A 24,348-nucleotide genomic window follows, 5' to 3' on the forward strand; every position below is an offset into this window, starting at 1 on the left:
GCAGTAATTTCCTGGCATCTGTGTGTTTAAGACACCAAGTAGTATTTCAGTTGAGTATATTTTAAGCAGTGATCATCTGTACTCCATTTGAAATAGTGCTACTTGGTGCTCCCTGGGACACTAATGCAGGGCAAGATACTGCTCATATCTCACGCTCCTGGGCCCTTTTAATCTGGTTGAAATCAATAGTTAGACTTCTCCCACTGGGAACTAGCATCTAGTTTGTCCCAGCTCTGTGCTATATGGGTGTAATTTTGTTGGTGTAGCGCTCAGACACTGGTTATTTCACGACTCATGTTTGAACTATTTTCCATATAATTCTGAGGGCTGTTGATATATTTTATCCCCTGGGCTAAAAGTGGGAGAAGGCTGCCAGTGGCTTTTGGGTCGAGTATACAGGCTGTTATTAAGGTAAGATACATTATTTTACCAAACCCTTTTATTGTTGTGATACAGAAAGTAGGGATGTCCATAAGGATCACAAATAGAACTTGCACAAATGGAGCTGTATTAAAGTGTACAAGCTCAAGTAGGAAAGTTAGGATTTTCCTGCTAAGGTTTTAAAATACTGGAAAACTGTTTAAGATGGAGAAATTCCTAATACAGGAAGACTTCATTTACCTATCTCTTCTCAAATTTTTTTTTAATTCTTTTTCTTTCAGCAGGCTGAAAGCCCTTAGAAGCACAAACTAGGAGCTAGCCTCTAATTTAGCTGTCCTTATTATACAGGCAAGTGGTTGGCCAGGTTAACTAAGTTACAAAAATCACCACACCGTATTTTTTCCCTGAAAATTCAAATGAAATAAATTTATTTCATAAAATGCATCCCATCTCCCAGTACACATCACCAGTCACTTAAATGAACCACTGATAACTGGATAATGATAAATGGACAAACTTCTGACAGCTCTGCAGATATTATGACAAGTATGCAAACCACTCTATAAACAAAACTGTTTGCTCCTCTGTTGGCCTGTGGTGCCCAGAAGGCACAAATCAACATAATGGACTGAAGAGAGACATTTCAGTGACAACAGGCCCTGTGTTGTCCTGATGAATCACCTGGGTTCAAAATTAAGCTCTTTGCCCACTGAAAGCTGCATTTCTACTGAGAAGGTTACACAGCATCTAAATGTGTCCTAGCATTTACATCAATCACTATAAGATCTCTCAGAGTGTTACCTGGGTTATGATGTGTTTTTTCCAGTTTATGGATGAATTATGGGTGAAAAGTTTTTATTTAACATTTTTACTCTCACATTCATCACTTTTGGGATATAGTTCTGTTTCTTTTAGAACAGCACTGCATGGCTGGTTTGGGGTAAGCCTGAGAATACAGAGGTCTTCGGAAGCCAAGCGTTTGCTTTCCAATCTGTTCACTGGGAAGACTGAGAGCTACATGAAGGGAGCAAAGCAAGTGGTGGATCATGAAACCAGGCTGCTCAAGTACTTTACCTACTGCTGGCAGACGTTGGTATGATCTATGACAAATAAGCTGTTCATGGTATAACTGCTTCTGTTTTACAATGCTCTGCAGGGTTTGTTGTTTTGGTCTGGTTTTTGTTTTGTAATCTGCATGGAGGACCTCCTTTAAAATACTTAATTCCCATTTCAATCTACTTTAAAATGACACTTGGAATGATTATTTGGAAAGAAAAAAATTCTGACCATGTCTTTCAAATACATTTTGTTGTCTTTTTAAAGTCTCTTAGAAAAAGCACAAGTAATTTTTCATGCTGCAGTTTGCTTATGAGAGGATTCTTGTGTTCACTGGCAAATTACATCCAAAAAGCCGCAAAATGCATAACATGAACCAGGAAGAAGAGAAAATATTCATTTACACATATTACCCTTAGTGGTCTAAGGGCTGAGCAAAACTTGCCGAGGGAAATTCCCTGGGGAATGCCATTGTCATGCGTAATTTCCTACAACTGTCATCACTGAAGGCCTGTCCAGTTCAGTGATCCCAATAGGGAGATCTTGGCATTCAGTGTAGTGGAAAACACACAGATAAGGTAAGGAGAGAGGATTTATCCATGTGCTTGTCTCCTGATCTCCATAGCATACTAAAATAAACAAACAAACAACAGTTTCAAATGTTCAAAGAGAAAGAACCCCCTTCTGGACCTGGCTTAGGCAGAAGTGAGAGACTGCTGCCTGCAGGCACCTGAGGAACAGGCTGTTCCAGTTTGAAATGCTCATTGCTGCCCATGCAGCTTTCTAATGGGATTGTTATTGCCTAAAGCGACATTTAGGTATTAATCTGGGGAAGTGGGACATAAAGGCAGCCCAATCCCAGCTTTAAAAGCACCAGTAGACAGCATCCTGCCTCCCCTAGTCACCCCTAGAACCAGAAGAAAGTCCAACCATGCTGGTTCCTGTGCAGACTTCACCCCATCTGAACCTGGTCCTTGGCCCTTTACTTTCCCTTCCCATAGTCACCAGCCTGAGAGGCAAAGGAAAGCAAGTAGGGACTAAAGGGGTGGGGAAGGTTCCTTGCAGAGGACTGTGGGAAGGTCTCAGAGATATCGAGAAGCCAGTCCAAGAAGGGTGGAGCAGAGGAGGGTAGACCCATAGCCCCATAAAACCTAGCTGCATTCTCTCACTGTTTGCCCTCAGACAGTCTCCTATAAAAATAAATTGCACCTCCCTGTTCTTGTACAAACACTACTTTGCTACTTCCTACTTTCAGTTTTCTTCCAACACTGCTTACCTCTTCAGCCATCCTCTTACCACCAATCCATCCAGAGCAGAGGGCTGTACCAAAAGAGAATTTTACTATTTAAGGTACCTTTCTGGTTGCAAAATTCTATGTTCCTGTGGCTAAAAATTCTTGACACATTCCTGCCTCTTTCTGTGCTCTTTTCTAAAGAGTTTCCAGTTGTGTCTCACAAAATATTTTCTAGGTTTGACACTTAGTCCAGTTGCTGTTACCCTTTCTTATTGTAGGATAATGCCATCTGTCTGTAATCGTCTTTCATTCCCTGGCAGTCTATTAATGGATTGTATAAACACTTCTCACTGCGAAGAGGACCCAGTAAAGAGAAAGGCAGCATGGAGACAGAGGAGAGCAATGTTACAAACAACAGGGCTAAGTAATCCTGCATCTGCTTCTTCCGTATTTAATGCATTAAATTACAGAATAAAGAGATGAAGCTATTTGAAAGGCATCTGCCTTTCCTCTCTCCACTTTCATAACCACAGCTACTGTAAACTGCAGTAATCATAGAATCATAGAATAACCAGGTTGGAAGAGACCCACCGGATCATCGAGTCCAACCATTCCTATCAAACACTAAACCATGCCCCTTAGCACCTCGTCCACCCAGGCCTTAAACACCTCCAGGGAAGGTGAATCAACCACCTCCCTGGGCAGCCTCTGCCAGTGCCCAATGACCCTTTCTGTAAAGAATTTTTTTCCTAATGTCCAGCCTAAATCTCCCCTGGCGGAGCTTGAGGCCATTCCCTCTTGTCCTGTCCACTGTCACTTGGGAGAAGAGGCCAGCACCCTCCTCTCCACAACCTCCTTTCAGGTAGTTGTAGAGAGCAATGAGGTCTCCCCTCAGCCTCCTCTTCTCCAGGCTAAACAACCCCAGCTCTCTCAACCGTTCCTCACAAGGCCTGTTCTCCAGCCCCTTCACCAGCTTCATTGCTCTTCTCTGGACTTGCTCCAGAGCCTCAACCTCCTTCTTGTGGTGAGGGGCCCAGAACTGAACACAGTATTCGAGGAGCGGTCTCACCAGTGCAGAGCACAGAGGGAGAATAACCTCCCTGGACCTGCTGGTCACACCGTTTCTGATACAAGCCAAGATGCCATTGGCCTTCTTGGCCACCTGGGCACACTGCTGGCTCATGTTCAGTCGGCTGTCAACCAACACGCCCAGGTCCCACTCCTCCAGGCAGCTTTCTAGACAGTCTTCTCCTAGTCTGTAGCACTGCATAGGGTTGTTGTGCTCCAAGTGCAGGACCCGGCACTTGGCCTTGTTAAACCTCATGATAGACGTAAGACACGATACTGGTTATTACCCTCTGTATCAAGAAATGTTTATTTATAAAAATTTTATAGCTGAACATGTGTTCATACAATTCCTGCTCTGAATTCTTGCTTGCTCTTGCTTAATATCTTATAACTATTACCCACCACCTCTGTAAGGTAAAACTTCATGGGATAAACATTGGTACTTCTGCAGCCAGTGACTATCTACTACATCCAAAACATCTTGGACTTCTGTTACCAATTATTTGTCACCCTCTGTTAAATGAGACCTCTCCTATAGTGAAAAATATATGATTGCTGAAAAGTCACACTAGTACAATAATTAAGAAATTAAGACATTACGAAGAAGCAACCTCACAGTACCTTAAGGGGGCCCACAAGAAAGCTAAGGAGGGACCCTCTCAAAGGCTTGTAGTGATAGGATGAGGGGGAATGGGTATAAACTGGAGAGGGGTAGATTTAGACTAGACATAAGGAGAAACTTCTTCACCATGAGAGCGGTGAGGCACTGGCACAGGTTGCCCAGGGAAGCTGTGGCTGCCCCATCCCTGGAGGTGTTCAAGGCCAGGCTGGATGGTGCCTTGGGCAGCCTGGTCTAGTGGGAGGTGTCCCTGCCCAGGGCAAGGGGGTTGGAACTGGATGATCTTTAAGGTCGCTTCCAATCCAAACTATTCTATGATTCTATGAGAAAATATGTACCAACATTTTTTACAACTGTGGGCATTTGGTTTAAAGCATTTTCTCCCTTTGATTATATTTATTCTTAAGAGGTAACATGAGCCAGCATTCTCAAGTAAAGAAATGCTGCTGTGACAATCCTAAACCTTGTGAGTACCAGGATGAGGTTTACTTTTGACTGTTATCATCTGATGAGGGAATCCAGACCCAAGTACAAATAGTAAGAAGATAGAAACCAAAATCAAAAGCACACGTAGTACCAGGATAGCAGGAACTTGGCATACAAAAAGAGGATCTTTTTACCATGTGCAGGGGCATGAGAATCTGCACATAGTAATGATTATCTGTCACTTTTTAATGAAGAAGGTAGTTAATCTTATGTGAACTTAAAACAATAAAACTGGAATGAAGTCAAGAAAATTTGTAACCTTAACACACCTTAGGGCATTTAAGTACTAAAAATCACACCTACAGAAGAAGATCTTAGATGTAAATAAGGCACGTCCTGCTAAGTGGATATTTAAGTAGAAGATAGGTGTGCACATAGGGATCTTTTACTGTGAAACCATAATGAACTGATAAGAAAAGCAACTGTACCTTAGATCTTTGATTGAATGTGTATACACACCTTGTAATCAAAATGACCAGGTGTGCTGGCTGTGTTAAATTCCTGGCACCCTTTTCTGATCAGAACTGAATTAACACAAATACTTCAACTCTGTTACTTGGATTTATGCACACCAGGTAAATAACTCTATTTTGGGGGCAACACTTATTTATTTTTACCTTTTTCTCCTAAAGCCATTTGACTAATGCTGACAGAACCTATACTGCCCTCCACAGCTTTCCTGGCTACAGGAATGCTGTTGCAATCAATCTGCCTTTAAAAGAATTGGTATCTCACTCTGGATCACCTCTCATATCATCAGCTCTCAACAGGAGTATGACCTGTGTGGATTACGAAGCAATTGTTGTAAAAATAACAGCGCCAGGAATTTTATAATTTATCATATGTTCTTTCAGCAGTGAAAAATAACTTCCTAGTGGATTGTCCTTCCTAGAAGGTGTGTCCACTCACAGTGCCACAGCTGAGGTCACTCTAAAGTAGCTCTTCAGCAAATATTGTTCAAAAGTACAAAACTGGTACTCCGGACAAACAAATGCAAATCTGGAAACAGAAATCTATCAGTCTGAGTCCTTCACCCATAACACAGGAAAGAAAAACAACATTTTAACACCTTTTCAGTAGTGGTTATTGTTATAATTGCTTTCTTACATTCATACAAAACAAACAGTGCAATTCACAGTCGAAGACTCCTGAAATACAGAGATATTTAATTAGCTAGTTTTTGATACTACCCTATGATACATTTCCTTCCAAGCAGATTAGAGCAAAACAGGAGAACTGCTCTGTTTTAAGAATAAAAGGCATTTTTCTCACAACAGGCTGCTGAATCTGAAGTAAGGTTGACAGATAGGAGGAAGCCAAATATGGAGAAATAAATGTCATAGAATGTTGAAACTTGTGTGCAGGAAGAGGCTGGCTTTCCAGGCTGGAACAAAACAGGAAAACATCATGCTGACACTGTTGTCCAAAAGTCAGATTCATTATCTGGCATGTAAATGGACAATCTCACATGCCAAGTTGAGACTTCTTTTTATTAGTTTCGTAAGTCTGGGTGCTCAGTGGCTTTTCCACAAACCAGGCACATGTGACAGGAGTGTCTGTGCTCAATTTATTACGAAAGTTACAGGTGATTGTGTAATACAAGTTCTCTACTAGATGTGCGCAGTGTGTAGGGGGCCTGCTTCTGGGGGTGGGTTTTTTTATGTTCGTCTACAAAATCAGCAATCTTGAAGACAAGGCCTGATTTAATATGTCCTGCTTTGGTCCAGATGTCCAAGGCATTTCTTATGTCAGATTATGAGTGCTCTGATCTTTTACTTAGTGCAAGTTCTGCCATTAACAAACGTTAGTCTGTTCTGCTAACTGCTTATCAAGATGTTTAGAACAGGATGCTCTTTGCAACTCCACTATGGTCCAAAAAGCACCATGTAGAATCACAGAATAGTCTGAGTTGGAAGGGACCTTAAAGATCATCCAGTTCCAACCCCCCTGCCATGGTCAGGGACACCTCCCACTAAATCAGGCTGACCAAGGCCACATGCAGCTTGGCCTTGAACACCTCCAGGGATGGGGCAGCCACAGCTTCCCTGGGCAACCTGTGCCAGTGCCTCACCGCTCTCATGGTGAAGAAATTTCTCCTTATGTCTAGTCTAAATCTATCCCTCTCCAGTTTATACCCATTCCCCCTCACCCTATCACTACAAGCCTTTGAGAGGGTCCCTCCTTAGCTTTCCTGTAGCCCACTTCAGCTACTGGAAGGTCACTAGAAGGTCTCCTCAGAGCCTTCTCTTCTCCAGGCTGAACAACCCCAACTCTCTCAGCCTGTCCTCGCATGAGAGGTACTCCAGCCATCTGATCATCTTTGTAGCCCTCCTCTGGACCCGCTCCAACAGTTCCATATCCTTCTTATGTTGAGGATTCCAGAACTGGACACAACACTCCAGATGATGTCTCACAAGAGAGGAATAGAGGGGCAGAATTTCCTCCCTCGACCTGATGGCCATGCTTCTTTTGATGCAGCCCAGGATACGGTTGGTCTTCTGGGCTGTGAGTGCACATTGCCAGTTCCTGTTGAGCTTCTCATCAACCAGCTCCCCCAAGTCCTTCTCTGCAGGGCTGCTCTCAATCACGTTATTGCCCATCATGTACTTAAATTGGGGATTGCCTTGACCCAGGTGTAGGACCTTGCACATGGCCTTGTTGAACCTCATGAGGCTCATTTCTCCAGCTTGTCCAGGTCCCTCCGGATAACACCCCATTCTTCTGCTGTGGCAACTACACCACTCAGCTTGGTGTCACCTGCAAACTTGCTAAGAGTGCACTCCATCTCACTGTCAATATCTTTGATGAAGATATTAAACAGCACCGGTCCCAGTACGGACCCTGATGGACACCATTGTCACAGATCTCCATCTGGACTTTGAGCCATGCACCACCACTCTCGGAATACAACCATCCAGCCGGATGATTATATTTATTCTTAAGAGGTAACATGAGGCAGCATTCACAAGTAAAGGAATGCTGCTGTAAGAATCCCCAGGGCTCAGTGCTGGGTCCAGCCCTGTTCAATGTCTTCATCAATGATCTGGATGAAGGCATCGAGTGCACCCTTAGCAAGTTTGCGGACGACACTAAGCTGGGTGGAAGTGTCGATCTGCTGGAGGGTCGGGAGGCTCTGCAAAGGGATCTGAACAGGCTGGACCGCTGGGCTGAGTCCAATGGCATGAGGTTTAACAAGGCCAAATGCCGGGTCCTGCACTTGGGGCACAACAACCCTATGCAGTGCTACAGACTGGGAGAAGTCTGGCTAGAAAGCTGCCTGGAGGAGAGGGACCTGGGGGTGTTGGTTGACAACCGACTGAATATGAGCCAGCAGTGTGCCCAGGTGGCCAAAAAGGCCAATGGCATCTTGGCTTGTATCAGAAACGGTGTGACCAGCAGGTCCAGGGAGGTTATCCTCCCTCTGTACTCGGCACTGGTGAGACCGCTCCTTGAATACTGTGTTCAGTTCTGGGCCCCTCACCCCAAGAAGGATGTTGAGGCTCTGGAGAGAGTCCAGAGAAGAGCAACAAAGCTGGTGAAAGGGCTGGAGAACAGGCCTTATGAGGAACGGCTGAGAGAGCTGGGGTTGTTTAGCCTGGAGAAGAGGAGGCTGAGGGGAGACCTCATTGCTCTCTACAACTACCTGAAAGGAGGTTGTAGAGAGGAGGGTGCTGGCCTCTTCTCCCAAGTGACAGGGGACAGGACAAGAGGGAATGGCCTCAAGCTCCGCCAGGGGAGGTTTAGACTAGACGTTAGGAAAAAATTCTTTACAGAAAGGGTCACTGGGCACTGGAACAGGCTGCCCAGGGAGGTGGTTGAGTCACCTTCCCTGGAGGTGTTTAAGGCACGGGTGGATGAGGTGCTGAGGGATATGGTTTAGTGTTTGATGGGAACGGTTGGACTCGATGATCCCGTGGGTCTCTTCCAACCTGGTTATTCTGTGTGATTCTGTGTGTGTGTGAATCCTAAACCTTGCAGGTACCAGGATGAGGTTTACTTTCAACTGTTGTCTTCTGATGAGGGAATCCAGATCCAGGAACAAAGTGCTTATTGCAAACGGTTCCTTGGATGTTCTAGCCTTCAAACCGTACCCACGAAATATTTGCAAGTGCTAGCTGGCAACTGTCAAAATCATGTCAAAGAACATTACTCATTTCTAGTATAAATTATTGCATTCCTGTTTCCAGTTCTATTTAGTTTATTAGCATCCCAGAATTTCTGCTTTCAGTACACACAGAAAAATGTAATGGTTCATTTAAGAAAAAGGAAATTAGTATAAGTAAAAACTTGCTGACAGGTAGAGATAGAATCCAATTATTTTTCCCGAAGTAATGACTTTTACTTAGAAACCGAGACAATCTGTTTTCCAATATTGCCTCCACTCATCATGGACTGGAAAGCAGCTTCAAGGGAAACAATGAAAAAAGTTAATGCCAAGCAAAATGTGCCAAGTAACTTTTTAAAACAAACAAAAATGATAGAAGCAAATGTATTAAACAGCTCCCCAAAAGGAGATCATGTTTTGGACGTAAACACTTTTATCCTTAATGACAACCCAAATTAAGAAGGTAAAGAAAAAAAGTTAGTCTGTAATGAACTGCTAAGGCAATTGAAAAAAATTATTTGCAAGCAACCATTTGGCCCTATATAAGTTAATGATTACATTTGCTGCTTTTGTAATATGCCATCCAAACCACAAAACAGAAAGACAATGTGTGACTGGAGAGTCCACAAATGGTGTGGGATTCACAAACCTTTGTGAAAGGAAAAGTTTTATAAATACTCTATGTAGCACAATAAATGCAAGAAGCTGGTGCAAAAGAATAAGTCTTTGAGTAAACAATATATGAAATATGACTGCTGTATTTAATCAATTTCCTTCAAAAATAGTGAGTAGCTATGACTGAAATAAATCTAAATCTATAAGATTTGTCTATCCCTTAATTCCTCCAGTCTTGTGGGACTAAAGATTAAATCATACTCTTCCCTGTTATTTGATAGGGAAGCATTCTTACAGAACATCTTGAATCACCTAGCTCTCTAGCTTTGTCTCACAGGAGTCAAAAGACTCATTTAGTTTTTATATTTTCTTTGTTACAGATTTTCTGAATGGGCTACAGGCTCCTTTGTTTCTTTAATAGAAATTGGTTTTTTATTTGTTTGGCAACTTCTAATATGCATTCCGTTTTACTGTGTGTACTTTTCAATTTATTTTTTCATAGGAAATCCATTAACAAGTACTGTTAGATATTGGGTTTTTTTAAAAGTATAAGTTCAAGTTTTCCAAAATTACATTCTCTTACATGAGTTCAAAGACATGAACCTCAAACCTCTAAGATCGGGATAACTATCATCAGCTTCTAAAGTAGTGGTTTACCAATTAATTCTCTCTCAACTGTAAAACAAAAAAACCCTGACAATTTATATAAACACTTTTAACATAAAATAATCTTCTCACAGAACATTTATCTTGTGAAAAAAATATAAATTTTTTTATAACATAAAAATCATGTTTTAAATAAAATACAAAATCTGAATTGGCAAATGGAACAAAAGAGGTAGTTAACTTCTATTGTCATTGTCACAATCCAATTGTTATTCTTAGAAAATGATGTAAAAATCTTACCACCGATGTTTGCTAAGCCTTCTACCATGGTCTCTCTGACCTGCCAATGCAAACAAGCCATTTTAGCTTCCTTCAAACAAGACTAACATCTCTTAGAAATGTACCAGGAAGCTGCCACAGAAACTAGCAAAATGTAAAGAATTCTCTTGCTCCAATGGGCAGTGCTGTGTTTAGGCCAGACTCTTTCATCAAGAGAGGAATGAATACTTTCTGATAAACAAATAGGCAATTGAACTCTTCAATCATAACCAGAACACCCCTGCCCTGGCCAACATTTCACATCTTGGGATTTTCCTTGGAAAAATATATTGATCACCTGAAGAATCAAAATCTACAGATAGATCACAGGTAAGGGATAGGTAAAGCATCTACCCATCACAAAATAATAAATGGTGACTTTAAAGCTTGAAACAATTTCAGACAAGATCCCCAAAAGAATTCAGGATACTAGTCAGGTATTTGAAAGCACCTATTTTTGAAGGTCTGACACCTTAAGTAAAGAAGAACTTGCAGCATATGCTAAAAGAAAGAATATAGATATCAGCAGTGTGCAATTAGAAAAGTCTCTCATACTACATCACACCATCCTCAGCAGGTACCTACTGAAACAGTGCTACCCAGTAAGCTTTCAGTTATATTTAAGCATACTTAAGAAAAACTGTTTAGTTCTGAAGCATGGTAAGAGAGTCAGGGACAAAGAAATTGGAGTTCTTGTAGTCAGACCATAATCTGAGGAGGCAGCATCAAACGCCATAGACAACTGTAAAAGTTCTTACCTTCAGTTTACCCTCTTGGATCCACTGACAGAGTTGTAATACGCTTGCTTCTTGTTTATCCATATAGTTCAACACTAAGAACCTTTCTCTGTGAAAGAAAAGAATGAGACTTCATTTAAGAAACACTGGTAAGCATATTTTGAAGTCTTTACAGATCTTTTCAGAAAACAGCATTATCAAAACTGAAGAGCTGTGAAGTACTAATTACAACAAGACATAGTTCAGAGCTTTGCCAGCTTGTCGAGACAGCTTCCTGCAGTGGGAGCTTGACAGTAGCATTGGTCTTAGACAAGTAGCTCTGTTCAAGTATCAGAGAGGAAAGTAATAAAAATCAAGTAATATTGCCAGAATAAGAAAGTGTCCATAAAACAAACGTGAGCAAATCTTTTTTTTTTTTTTTAATGCTATAGAGAATAACTAACAGACCTGCAACTCGATGAGCAGTACAAATTAACATTCAGCCCTGCCAAAATTTTGCATATACCGCTGTCACAGTTGTCTATAGCAATAAACTGAAACGATCATAAAAAATAATTATTAGTTGTAGCAATGCATTGCCTAAATTCTCCAATGCCTTCTTCTGTATTTTAGTATTTTTTATCCATTTTTTAAAGGTGCAGAACAGTAACAAGGACAAGAAAAGAATTTTAACTAGAAGCGATCAATTCGTTTGCACAGAAATCAAAAGTTTCCCCAGCTTTCTGCAATACAATGAATGAAAAATCTCCTTCACTCCTAATCTCTGCCTTAGCTCCACCTGACAGAAGATTCAGCAATTCCTAGAGTCATAAAAAAATGGTTCACCTGTGCATATCTGTCACATTTACAGTCTCATCACTTAATAAACCCTCAAACACTAAAAATGCAATTTCATAACAATCACTGCACCAGCTGCATCTTTACTTTAAAAATATTTTATTTTCTCTCTGCTTGAACAACTACACTTGGAGAGAAGGCACTCTGCAAAACATCTGAGAACAGAACCATGGCAACACCTCCCCTCACGCTGGAGAATTTGCAAGACACTAAGACTAAATCAAGCAACCACAAGCGAAGTATAATAACTATGTTAACATGTAACAACATCCCTTCCCATTTTTTAATGCCGATACAGACAAATGTAAGAGAAAGGATTTACTGATCTTGCAATCAGTTTTCTTTTACAGTATGGCAGCATTCTATTCTGGTTACACATGCCTATTGCAGATCCACAAACGAACTTCCAAGCATTAGAGTCACAGCACCACAAGCACAATCTACCTGAAATGTGGTCACAAGTTCAGGAGGAGAAATGTACCTTGTGATATTCCTTTCCTTCTGTATTTTTTCTATGTCAGGAGGCAGCGGAGGAGGATAAGGCACATCTTTGTTATACTGAGAAATCTGTCCACACAGGATGATATGGCTGTTCCGATTCATCTGTTTGGGATAGCACAAAGCAATAAAACTTACATTCCTTGCTCTTGAAGCTACACTTGCTAGAGATGCAGTAGATATTGCAAAATTTTCACACAGCTATCCTTATTTATAACCACCTTTCCTAGTAAAAAGTGGGAGAATTGCAGGCAGTTCCATTCAACCTACAACAATATTAAAACAGATAAATGCAGGGCAATAGTAGGAAAATAAATGCTATACCAGCCTACGTGTCACTTAAAGCATTAAACACAAAGAATGTAACAAACTGTTATCTTACTGTGTGCCTTTTTTGTCAGGAGGAGAGGAGTTACCAAGACAAAATAGTTTGATACAACTGTTGGATACAGAGATCTTCCACAGATGGCACTGCTACCAAAGCCTCTCTGCCATGAAACAGAGCAGTTTCACAGTAACAATGAAGAGGGCTGGTCCAGCAGAGCTGGTCTTTTGTGAAGTCAGAAAACTAAAGCTGACAAAAGACAAGATTACTACACTGACAGACAAGATTTTCAGAATATTAGCGAGTCTCCTGGTCAAAGAGTCAAAAGACAAGAAGCAGAAATTATGTTTCTATCACTATACTGCTGGGCTAGTCCAAATGACAGACACTGCCTTTAAATATCTGATTTGTCCAGAAGACCAGGATCAGCACCTGGATTAGATCAACAAAGTGGAAAGCCTCTCTGCTGTATTGCGGGCTGGTCTCCAGTATAAATTAATTCAAAGTTCAGTATGCAGACATTGGAGAATGACTAGAATAAACTTCACAGCTGGTATAATCACCTGACTTATAACTGTATCACTGATGTCTCCACCAACATTGTCAAAGTAAACATCCACACCACTGGGGCAGAGTTCACATAGCTGCTCTGCCATGTTCCCCTTCTTGTAATTGATAGCAGCATCAAACCCCATTTCTTGGACCAAAATGGAGCACTTTTCATCTGTGCCAGCTATCCCCACAACTCTAGAGCAGCCCTCCAGGCGACCAATCTGTAGGTGCACAGTTAAACAAAAAATCCCAAACAATACAAAGAAGTTAGACATCTGCAGAAAAGTACCATTGGGAGGAAGGGGGCATTAATGCTGCAGTTATCTCCCATCCCACTAAACACCAGCCAACAAAGCTCAGCACACAATCTCATCTCATGTGACACAATTGCCCCTTGTTACTCCCTCCTCACACCTAGAGAAGGGGCAGGTACAATCAAAATCCAACACCTTTCCAAACTCACTGACTGCAGGAGGTTTAGTCTGTGGAGTCACCAATGACTAGCAGTATTTGAGAGCCAAATATAAATAAAATCACCATCTGCCAAGCACTGTAAAAGAGCTAATAAATGGCAAAAAAGTTTGGACAATAATCAATTTAAATACATTTTCCATAAATTCACTTATTAGTTGTTTCTTCATAGCTTCTCTTATCAGTAAATCATAAGCTTGCTTAATACCTATTGTGTTTGCATGTATGTGTGTGTGTATGAATATATGTTTGTAGATATGCACATGCATACACACAAACACACCACAACAGGTTCTGCAAAGCTGAGGAGGATAAAAGGGCTGTAAATCTCAAAAACAAAGGATGTCATGGAACACAACATGAAGAAGGGCTTAGTACATTTTTTTTGCTTATCCTTTTCTACTACAGAAATAAATGGAAGCTGCCAGTCAACTCCAAGACTGCTTTCAAATGTCAGACAACCATATAAATATATAGCAAATACATCTACTTATACCATCTATTTTATTTATGTTAGTGGCAAGTAAACACCACAGGCTGTTTTGGACTATTACAACTTCACAAAATTTAAGTTTCACACCTAATCTTTCTCAGTGAGAGTGTGAGCCAAATCTGTGAATTTGGCCCCTCCCATGGATTTAAATCAGCTCACATTTATACTGATTTTTTCCATACATTTACTAAACTTGATAAGAGAGCACACTTGTATGTCTCAAGCCTACCTGGCCAGCCAAAGAGCCGCAAGCACCAGCTGCTCCACTCACCACCATTGTCTGATTTGCACCCACAGTCACATGCCCTTTCTCCCTTATACCTAGCAGTGCCGTCAGTCCCGTGATGCCAGCTGCACTAAGAAAGTAGGAAAGGCGTCCATTTACAAGTTGCGGAACAATCTACAAAACAGAAATTCATGATGGTGGTTATTTCTTTTTAAGGTGAGGTTTTGCCCTTTGCTGTTTGATTGAGCATAGAAGACTAAGTCAGGATACTTACCAGGCAATGTATTATAAAATTGCTAGGGATAAACTATCCATAAACTATTTCTACTAAACTATAAAAAAAACCTATCCATAAACTAGTTCATGTTTATTTAAAATGAAGCAACTATTTTATTTCCAAAGTTTTTAAACAAAATCACTCACAAAAACTTAAATAATGGAGGTGTCAAACAGCACTTGGGAGATAAGAAGTTTCCAGCAATGTTGAACTACCCCTATGTTAGAACAAAAGATGAAATAGTACTGTTTATCAAACATTCTGATTGCAGATTAGTGGCAAAGGGTCCTAAAGGAAGGAATTAATTGGAAGGAGTTTATTGGAAAGTATGCATTCCTAAACTACAATTATTTTCTGTGTTACATGAGGATGATTAACACAACTTCCCTCAAGCACTGTTACCTCTCCACTTTCAAGCTTAATATTGAACACATTTCTGTATGGATGTAAAATCTCAAGTAAAAGCTTTCATTAACACGTTACTGAAATAAATTGAATTAGCGTTTATCTAAAGCTTTTTACCTCTTATGACTACACTCATGGATCAAGAGTTCTACTAGGATTAGAACAATTACCAGAATTAATTACCAGAATTAATTACCAGAATTAATTACCAGAATTAATTACCAGAAGCAGCTTCAGAGAAATTTATTAGAAATCCAACAACTGAAACAATACTGGCACATCTGGTAACCAACAAAGGCATTTGTATTTTTCTTTGTTAAGGAAAGACAGCAATTGATACAGATTTTGCCACCTGTGAGTTGATCCGCCTTTTGAGAACTGGTTGCTCCAATAACATTGGCTTGTTTTTGACTAAGAAATAGTTTCATTGGCTACTATTTAAAAAAAAAATAAAATGTTTATTCAAAGAAAATAGTGACAAACTGGGCTTTGCGTTTATATTACCTTTTGTAGCAAGCTTCCATCTAGAATTGCCATTGTCTGCCAGGGCCAAACGAAGGAGACGACGAAGTCTCCTTTAGCAAGGTTCTCATGCTTGCTCTCCTCCACAACCCCAACACCCCCACCATCAGCAACTTCAGACAGCTGCCAGGGCAGGAGGTAATCTGAGCCAGTATCCTCATTCATTCGGCAGCGCTGAAAGACAAAACTTTAATGAAAGGTTCTGGTGGAACATGCAGTTTGTTTATGAGTTCAAATGAAGTTAGGGACATTTAAAGCTTCAAACACAAAAGGCTACTCAAAAATCTCTCAGTAAGCCCCAAATATTTATCATCTTTTCTTAGATCCCTCTTTCTCCTCTTACTTGCTCAGTGCAGAGGGAGGATGGACCTTTCTGATCTCCTCCAGAAGTGTCACCAAAGCCAAGCCATTCTACACACATTGCCTCAAAATCAGCCATGCAACTGAAAACAATTGGCTTGGGGCTGACAAGAATACTATAAATGCCATTGCTTAAATGTAGGATTGAAAAAACAAGCATAAGTCATTTAGCCCATGCCTAGGCATTGAAGAACAATCAAATATACGAGTATGCAGACCAGAGATCTGTTCAATGAAGCACCTTGAAATCTGAAGTCTTTTCTTCATATCTCACCCTGTAGCCCGAGTAATTGATTCAGGATTCTTAAACTTTTCCTTAATTCCCAAGCTAAACTCACTTTTCTGAAATTAAGATTGTTTCTTTTCTACTGCCTCCATCTATGCAGGGAACAAATGATCAGAATTCTCTTTATAGCAAACAGTTATATACTAGCAGGCTGGGTCTGCCTGGTCCTCCCCCTACCTCCACTTCCATTTCAACTCACAACTTTCCCAACCACAGCATTTCTACAGTTCTGCACAATTAGGTGCAAGTGCTGGTTACAGCTTCACTAATTCTCTCTCCGTTTCCATTATTTACAAAGTATTGACACATTTTTGTCCTGCCATCACTCACTTAAGGAGAAAATCTGATTTTCATTTGTAAATAAAAATGGTAATAGTTAAATAACATTTCACTTGAATGATTCATGTGTTTTGTCTACAATTTTTTTGCCTGATCATGTCCCTGTCCTGCTCCATCATTATTCTTCCTTCTCTACTCACACTCCCCTCAACCGAAAAATACTTCCTTCAGCAGAAAAAAAACCCCAAACAACGTTATAAACATATATAAAAAAAGGAAAAGTTCAGAAAAAGCCAACACAAACAAATCTGCAACGGTATACCTGGTCTCACAGTGTCTTCCTGGTCCTATAAAATCATATTCTTATATATGTCACAGGCACATTAATGCCAAATTCCTTCCCAATGTAACTCAATGAACAGAACTACTAAGTTTTGCTAAAGATACATTTGTCCTGTAATTGGTAACTTTGGTGCTTTGTAGAATCAAGAATTCTAGAATGGTTTGGGTTAGAAGGGGCCTTAAAACCCATCTAGTTCCAACTCCTCTGCCATAAGCAGGGGACCCCTTCCAATAGATCAGGTTGCTCAAAGCCTCATCAAACCTGGTCTTGAACACCTCCAGGGATGGGACATGCACAACTTCTCTGGGCAACCTGCTCCAGCACCTCACCACCCTCACAGAAAAAAATTATTCCTAATATCTAACCTAAATCTCCCCTTTTTCAGCTTAAACGTCATGACAGGTACATAATTGAAGACATTTTAAAAAAACAAATTTTGGGTTAGCTCTAAGTCCATCACTTACCATGTAAGGGTCCACAGAAAGATAAAGGGTTCTAACACGCACTTGTTCTGCTTGGATCGTATCTGGTATTGTACTTTGTTCCAGTCGGAAATTTTCAGCCACTGGCACTCCATTCTTACCTAAAATTATTTTAGAATCAAACCAATAAATGAGTCAATACAGAGCTTCCCTTGATCAATATGAGGACCTTTTTTTAAGGTAATACTTTTTAAGTAAGGCTATATCTTTACTCAGATATAAAACTACCAACTAACTTACAGATTTTGTCTCAGAGACTACGATTTAAACATGTGCACTGCCACAATCCAAACTGAAGACCTCCTGACCTGCCAGCTTATGCTTACCTGGGCCCATATTAGGCACTTGCCCTGACTGACAGTTTCCATGCTGTTTGCTGCATATAATTCCTATGAACAGTTAGACCAAATGAAAAAAAAAAAAAGGGGGGGGAAGGCTGCTCCCATTCTCAAAAAAAAAGAAAAAAAAAAAAGGTTCTATGTGTCACTGGGCACTGGAACAGGCTGCCCAGGGAGGTGGTTGAGTCACTTTCCCTGGAGGTGTTTAAGGCACGGGTGGATGAAGTGCTAAGGGGCATGGCTTAGTGATTGATAGGAATGGTTGGACTCGATGATCCGTTGGGTCTCTTCCAACCTGGTTATTCTATGATTCTATGTACCCTATGTGTTGAAAAGCCGCTAACTTTAAAACCAAAGACATTCATTGGGCCTCCTCTCACATAACAAAACAACTGTGTACTATTTTGATAGGAAATTACCATAAATTTTAACTAGGTAAGTTTTAAACTCTCACCTTTCAGCCTCTTTTGACTCAGTGAGACTGGGGAAATAAAGACCATTGCCACTGTGCATGCATACGCTGCAAAAGCATTGCTTTGCAGCTACAGGCAGACCTGCTGAAATTAAAGCTTCCCAGAAACATCTATAAAACATATGTCAAGAGACCCAGAACTGGAAGCTTCATCCTCCAGTTGATACCACATCCTCCAGTGAATCAGACTGACAATTGGAACTACGGGCATTAAAGGAATGGAGCCAGATATCCACTTATATCTTAAGTTAGAGAGAGCTGGCTACTAACTAACATTTGACTTGCAAAAGACTTATTTGCAGGTCACGCAACATTAGTACCTTCTATGACTATTTTGACATTGAGCAGCATATGATATCCCCCAAAAAACTTAATGCATACACCTAGGCCTTCTACAACAGACACTCACTATTCAAAAAATTGTGCTGACACCTGTAACAAGGCAAGTATGTCAGGAAGTAAACATATCCTCAAAAGTTTAAAGTTAAAAACCAAACACTTTGAAACACTGAAGAAGAAAAGAATCAATATTTACTTAAAGGAACCAAACCCAAACAGGAACAAAACATTTTAAGCATCTCTCAAAGTGCAAGAACAAATGTCAGAACTAAAAAGCAATGCTTGCTAATCTTTCTTCACTTCGGGATTTCTCATGCATTATCCAGTATGACTTTTTCTTTACCTAAAGGTATAGAAATCTGTACATACAGACCAAAATACACTTCATGACAAACTTGATTTATTGCTGCATGCAGTATTAAGACAAATAATGTCAGATTCTTAAGTCAGTGCCTCCTTCTCACCATTTCTGAGCATTAGACAACCATCACACAAACACATTGCTCCTTCACAGGAGAAAAATACATACCAGGGCGTGAATTCAGCACTACTCTCTGTATAATCATCCTTGCTTTTGCAACAATTTTGCACTGGGCTGCTACAAAAGAAAACATTGTTTGAGGGATTGTCTTGAAAAAGAATATCAGGCAGAGGAATTTGGAAACTAGGGATGAAATATGGGCCTCACCAACTTCAGCATCCATGCCTAAGAATCATATAACAGGATCCTACAAGAAGTACATCATCACAGCTTATCTAACATCTTCACCCTCTGAACGTTGCAAAGTACAGATCCTTCCATCAGTACTGTTATAGTGCTTACGTTACAGCCCTTACAGACCATCACAAAATGTCTTTCAGCCTGGAGTGCTGAAAAACATAATTAAAAAGTTTTCAGGAGAAAATGGTTATATTCCTGGCCTTTCCCCCCTCCTCTAAAACCCACAACTGACTCAAAACAAAATTATCTTGTTCATAAACCACACAAAGATTTAACATTTGATTGAGTTTGCTCTTGAAATGCTACTTATAAGTAAAAATAATTCAGGAGTTATTTTCTTTTCAGTATTTCTATATCTAAGGGTGCTACAAGAAAAAATACAGGAAGTGGATCTCACTTATGTCTCTCTAGTGTCACATCAGTGAAAAGTAAGTGACCTGCACATTCTTTGGACAGAACAACATAGAACATTAGTCTACAACATAGAACATCAGTCTACAACATAGAACATCAGTCTACAACAAAAGAAAAAAAACCCCACACTTGGATGAAGTCACTAGCTACTGGTTGGGTTAAACATTAAAGAGCATTAAAGAGCATTAAACATTTAAGAGGGAAATAGAAATCCAACTTTATACCCACACAGCTGTGGGTAGACACGATCTACAGAATAAATATACTCACACAAAATCCTAACAGGAAGGATGGCCTAAGATAAACTTTGGCAGATCTTGGGTTCAGCACACTACTCTACTACTCTGCTATAGAATTCCCATGTGATCTTGGCCACAGGACTTTGTAGTTCTGTTATAAAATACTTCTCAGAATAAAATTCATAATTCCTTTTCAAAATTTTGAAGTGGAAAGGTATACACTCAGAAGCCAGAAGCCACTCTACTGTCTTTATATTGCATGAAAACATCATATTGCATATTTAGCTTTACGTTCCATGTCATTGCTAAGTGCACTTGAGTGAAAATGCTTGAATATTTACACTAGCTTGGCTGATAACACTTGCATAGCAAAATAACATTCAAGTGGTGCAGTTGTTATCTCCTGAGCAGTTATCTTAGAATTTGTGCTAATTCAATAAGCTATTTATAAACTGTCAGATGTGCCCAGAGCAATTTAAAAACACAGCCATGCTCTAGTAAACAATTTGTGCACGAACAGAACTTGGCTTAATTTTCTAACCACTCATGAAACTGTTCTGTGCAGAAATTAATGAGTTAAGCGTGCACTGAATATAAACTAACAATGACCTGACAGCTCACATGAAATCTGGGCAAATCATTCCTCTATATACTATTCATATTCAGTTCAAATCTACCTGTGGCATTAAGGGTTTATAAAGCATACAGACAAGACAGAATCACTGCCTTACAGAAAGGCCCACTGTCAAAACTGCTGACCTGCTTTTTGTTATCCTGAGTAAATACAAAAATCCATACTGAACAAAAGCATTTTTATTAATACATACTTGAAGTATCTGCTTTCTATGATAGTACGGAGAAAAAAAACACAGTTCTTAAAACAAAACAACAAAAAAACCACAAAAACCCAAATCAAAGAAATTAACATATTGGATGAAAGAAAAGAAAGCAACACAGAGTGGTTAAAAAAGTTGAGAGTAGAAGAAGTATACAATGCAAGTTTATATTACTTATTTGAATGTCTGACATCCCGAGGAAACAAAAATGCTATTTTTGTCATTTTTACAGCTTTTGGTTGAGATGCTTGTGTACTAATTCAGCTTAAAGATCTTCCAGATACCACGCATGGGTAGACAGAAAATGAGGCTAGCAACTGCATTATCACTCATACCACGGCAGCGGTCACAGTAAAAAACAATACTGGAGATGGACATTTACTTCTAAATATGACTGTGCTTACTCTACAGTGGAAGTCAGTAATGCCATTACACCAGCAAATGTTTGCACTTTTAGCATAAGAAACAAATCAAACTTTTCTCACATCATAAACAATATGACAGTGACTGAAGAAAATATGCAGAGGCACCATTCGTTACCACCATAAACTGAGGAAAGTTCTAGAGAAAGAGAACACATTTTTTAGAAGTGAAATACAGTGAATTTGTATGATATACATAACCTTTTGTAATATGTGCATAAAGCCAGTGTGAAGGATGCTTTTAACTCCTATTTTTTTTTTAAAGACCAACTGGAAGCAGAAGGCATTACTATTTTTTAGTTTTTCCAAACCAAAATAACCTGAGATGGTTTGATTCTTTAAATCAAATGGAGTAAAAATTAATGGCAAGTTCTAAGATCATCATTCTATGCCAAGAACACCTGGCCTATCCTACAAGTACAACAGGAGCATTAAGCAGATCAGCAGTACCTTCAGAAGAGGTATGGTTTAGCGCAATTCTATTCTTACTCTTTTCTCCTCTTGCCTTGCTTTTCCCAGATTTACAGAAAGACACATGGCAACTCCTTTAAAAAAGCGTTAAATAAATTCCTTAGCACCAAAATGCTCCAGTTTTTTTGCCCTGGGCTTAGTTCCTAGAACTTCTTGTTTCTGAGACTGCCCCTAAGTCAGTGTTTTCAGTTAGATCTACATTTGCCAAGTAGGGAATAGCAGGTGGTTTATTCCTTCTGTTGAAGGCATTCAATCTAAATGGAGGACAAGTAAGACTGGAATTCTTCTGAAACTGTGGTATAAAAATGGCTGGAACAAGCCACTAAACCCTGAGCACCTCGCCTACCTAAATACTTCCAGTGATGGTGATTCAACCACCTCCCTGGGCAGCCTGTGCCAGTGCCCAATGACCCTTTCTGTGAAAAATTTCTTCCTGATGTCCAGTCTGAACCTCCCCTGGCACAGCTTGAGGCCATTCCCCCTTGTCTTATCACCTATCACTTGGGAGAAGAGGCCAGCTCCCTCCTCTCTACAACCTCCTTTCAGGTACTTGTAGAGAGCAATATGGTCTCACCTCAGCCTCCTCTTCTCCAGGTTAAACAACCCCAGTTCCCTCAGCTGCTCCTTGTAAGACTTGTTCTCCAGCCCCTTCACCCGCTTTGTTGCTCTTCTCAGGTCTCGCTCCAGAGCCTCAACATCCTTCTTGTGGTGAAGGGCCCAAGATCATCCAGTTCCAACGCCCCTGCCATGGGTAGGAACACCTCCCACTAGATCAGGCTGACCAAGGCCCCATCCAGCCTGGCCTTGAACACCTCCAAGGATGGGGCAGCCACGGCTTCCCTGGGCAACCTGTGCCAGTCCCTCACTGCTCTCATGGTGAAGAAATTCCTCCTTATGTCTAGCCTAAATGTGCCCCTCTCCAGTTTATACCCACTGCCCCTCGTCTTGTCACTCCGTACCCCTGTACAAAGCCAGCTTCCCTCAGCGGTCAGAGCCGAGCGCCCCGCGGTCACCTCCCGCCGTCCCGAGCGATCCGGAAACACGCACCTACCCCACTCCTTATACAACCACGCCCTCATGTGTCCCCGCCCCTTCCGTACCCACGACCTTTCAGTAGCCACGCCCACTCAGCACCTCCAATAGCACCGTCCGGTCCGCCTCGCCCCTTCCGCAGCCCCGCCCGCTACACTCCATTACCACGCCCCATATTAGCCCCGCCCCCACAATGCCTCCCTCGCCCGTCCCGTGGCCCCGCCTCGCCTCGCCCCAGCCTGACGGTGTGCGGATAGAGGGAGAGGGGCAGCGAGAAGGGAGGGTGACAGAAAGTATTGTCAGATTGGAAACGGAGTTGTTAAATGTAATGATCTGTTATTTTTTTTTCTTGTTTCACGGCTTATATGAAAGGAAATTGGTAACATTTAGTGAAAAGGAAACCAAATAACTCGGAAAGAAGTGAGGTTATCATAAATTAAGCGGCATTATGTGTGTATCCATGGTATTAGACCATCCTGAAAAACAGGGGGAAGGAAGAAATGTGGTCACAGAGGCTCAAATGACTTATTCAGAACACAAAATGATCTTCGCACAATCACACTTGCAGTAACGCCAAGTTATGTTTCTTTGTTTTAAAATTGCTGGCAGCAAGTGGTTGAGACAAGTGTTTTTGTCTGAACTGGGGATGGATAAGCATCATTTGTTGAAAATGCTACTGATTGCTGTGCCAGAGCAAGAGGTAGCAATGATAGATAGACTGTGCTACATGGAGAAATCCTAATATTAATAAATATTGCATAATATTTCTGTTCTCTTTCATGCTTGAAATTCAGAATAATTGTAAAACTGCCCTGTTTTCTTATTTATGCATCCTAATGCAAGAAGAGCTAACGCTAATGGGTAGCAGAAGCACAAAGAGGAACAGGCCTTCTAGAATCAGGATTGAAAAAGATTCATATGAGGGATGTACTTGGGGCTCTGTGAAGTTATACATACAACAGCTTCCATGTAAGACTCTTTGATATGTTAGTCCTTGATCAAATAGAATAAAAAAGTCCAGTCTTGTGGGTTTCAACCTATGTGTTTGCGGAAAAACACATTTGAGATATAGATGAAAGACTGAAGCTGACAAAAGACAGGTGTGAACAAGGAGGAAAATGAATGAGGAGGAAGCTGCTTCAGAAGCAAATTTTCTTGCACTAGCATCCTGTTTATGCAGTATGGTTTCTGAAAAGCAAGTACTAGTATATGAGAGAGGACTATGTATACTTGCAAACTATCAGGATAACAAAAGGCATATTTTTTTTAGTTCTGTGTAGGGCTTGCTTCAAAGCTGCTACATGATGGTAAAATGCTTCTCATCCATTCAGCATGTGGATGTTCCCTAATGGAGATTTCCAGCACTTGGTTGTTATCAGTTCATTAATGATTAACAACTTTGATATCAGTAAATCAGCCGTCATATTCCACTGGCCTAGAAGTGAGAATTTGCAAAGACTTCCACCTGTTTCCTCTAAGGAAA

At 40.6% G+C, this 24,348-nt stretch overlaps 1 protein-coding gene across 3 annotated transcripts; it reads right to left on the reverse strand.

The window, feature by feature from the left end:
* Positions 1-8,684: 8,684 nt before the first annotated feature.
* Positions 8,685-22,869, reverse strand: PTGR2 (prostaglandin reductase 2). 3 transcript variants are annotated; one of them, XM_069858150.1, is made up of 10 exons: positions 22,793-22,869; positions 19,260-19,328; positions 17,564-17,682; positions 15,814-16,005; positions 14,631-14,801; positions 13,449-13,658; positions 12,544-12,665; positions 11,247-11,334; positions 10,471-10,510; positions 8,695-9,247 (listed from the first exon to the last, which is right to left on the reverse strand). In XM_069858150.1, exons 2-10 carry the CDS (start codon positions 19,294-19,296, stop codon positions 9,183-9,185), a joined length of 1,044 nt encoding a protein of 347 aa, XP_069714251.1. In that variant the 5' UTR covers positions 19,297-19,328; positions 22,793-22,869; the 3' UTR covers positions 8,695-9,182. The 3 variants fall into 3 exon arrangements, with proteins under 3 accessions (XP_069714252.1, XP_069714251.1, XP_069714249.1); XM_069858148.1 differs by lacking the exon at positions 22,793-22,869 and adding an exon at positions 21,813-22,023; XM_069858151.1 differs by lacking the exons at positions 13,449-13,658; positions 22,793-22,869 and having other exon boundaries at positions 8,685-9,247.
* Positions 22,870-24,348: the final 1,479 nt, after the last annotated feature.

Source organism: Phaenicophaeus curvirostris, chromosome 5, assembly GCF_032191515.1.
Source record: "Phaenicophaeus curvirostris isolate KB17595 chromosome 5, BPBGC_Pcur_1.0, whole genome shotgun sequence".
NCBI classification, from domain to species: domain Eukaryota; kingdom Metazoa; phylum Chordata; class Aves; order Cuculiformes; family Cuculidae; genus Phaenicophaeus; species Phaenicophaeus curvirostris.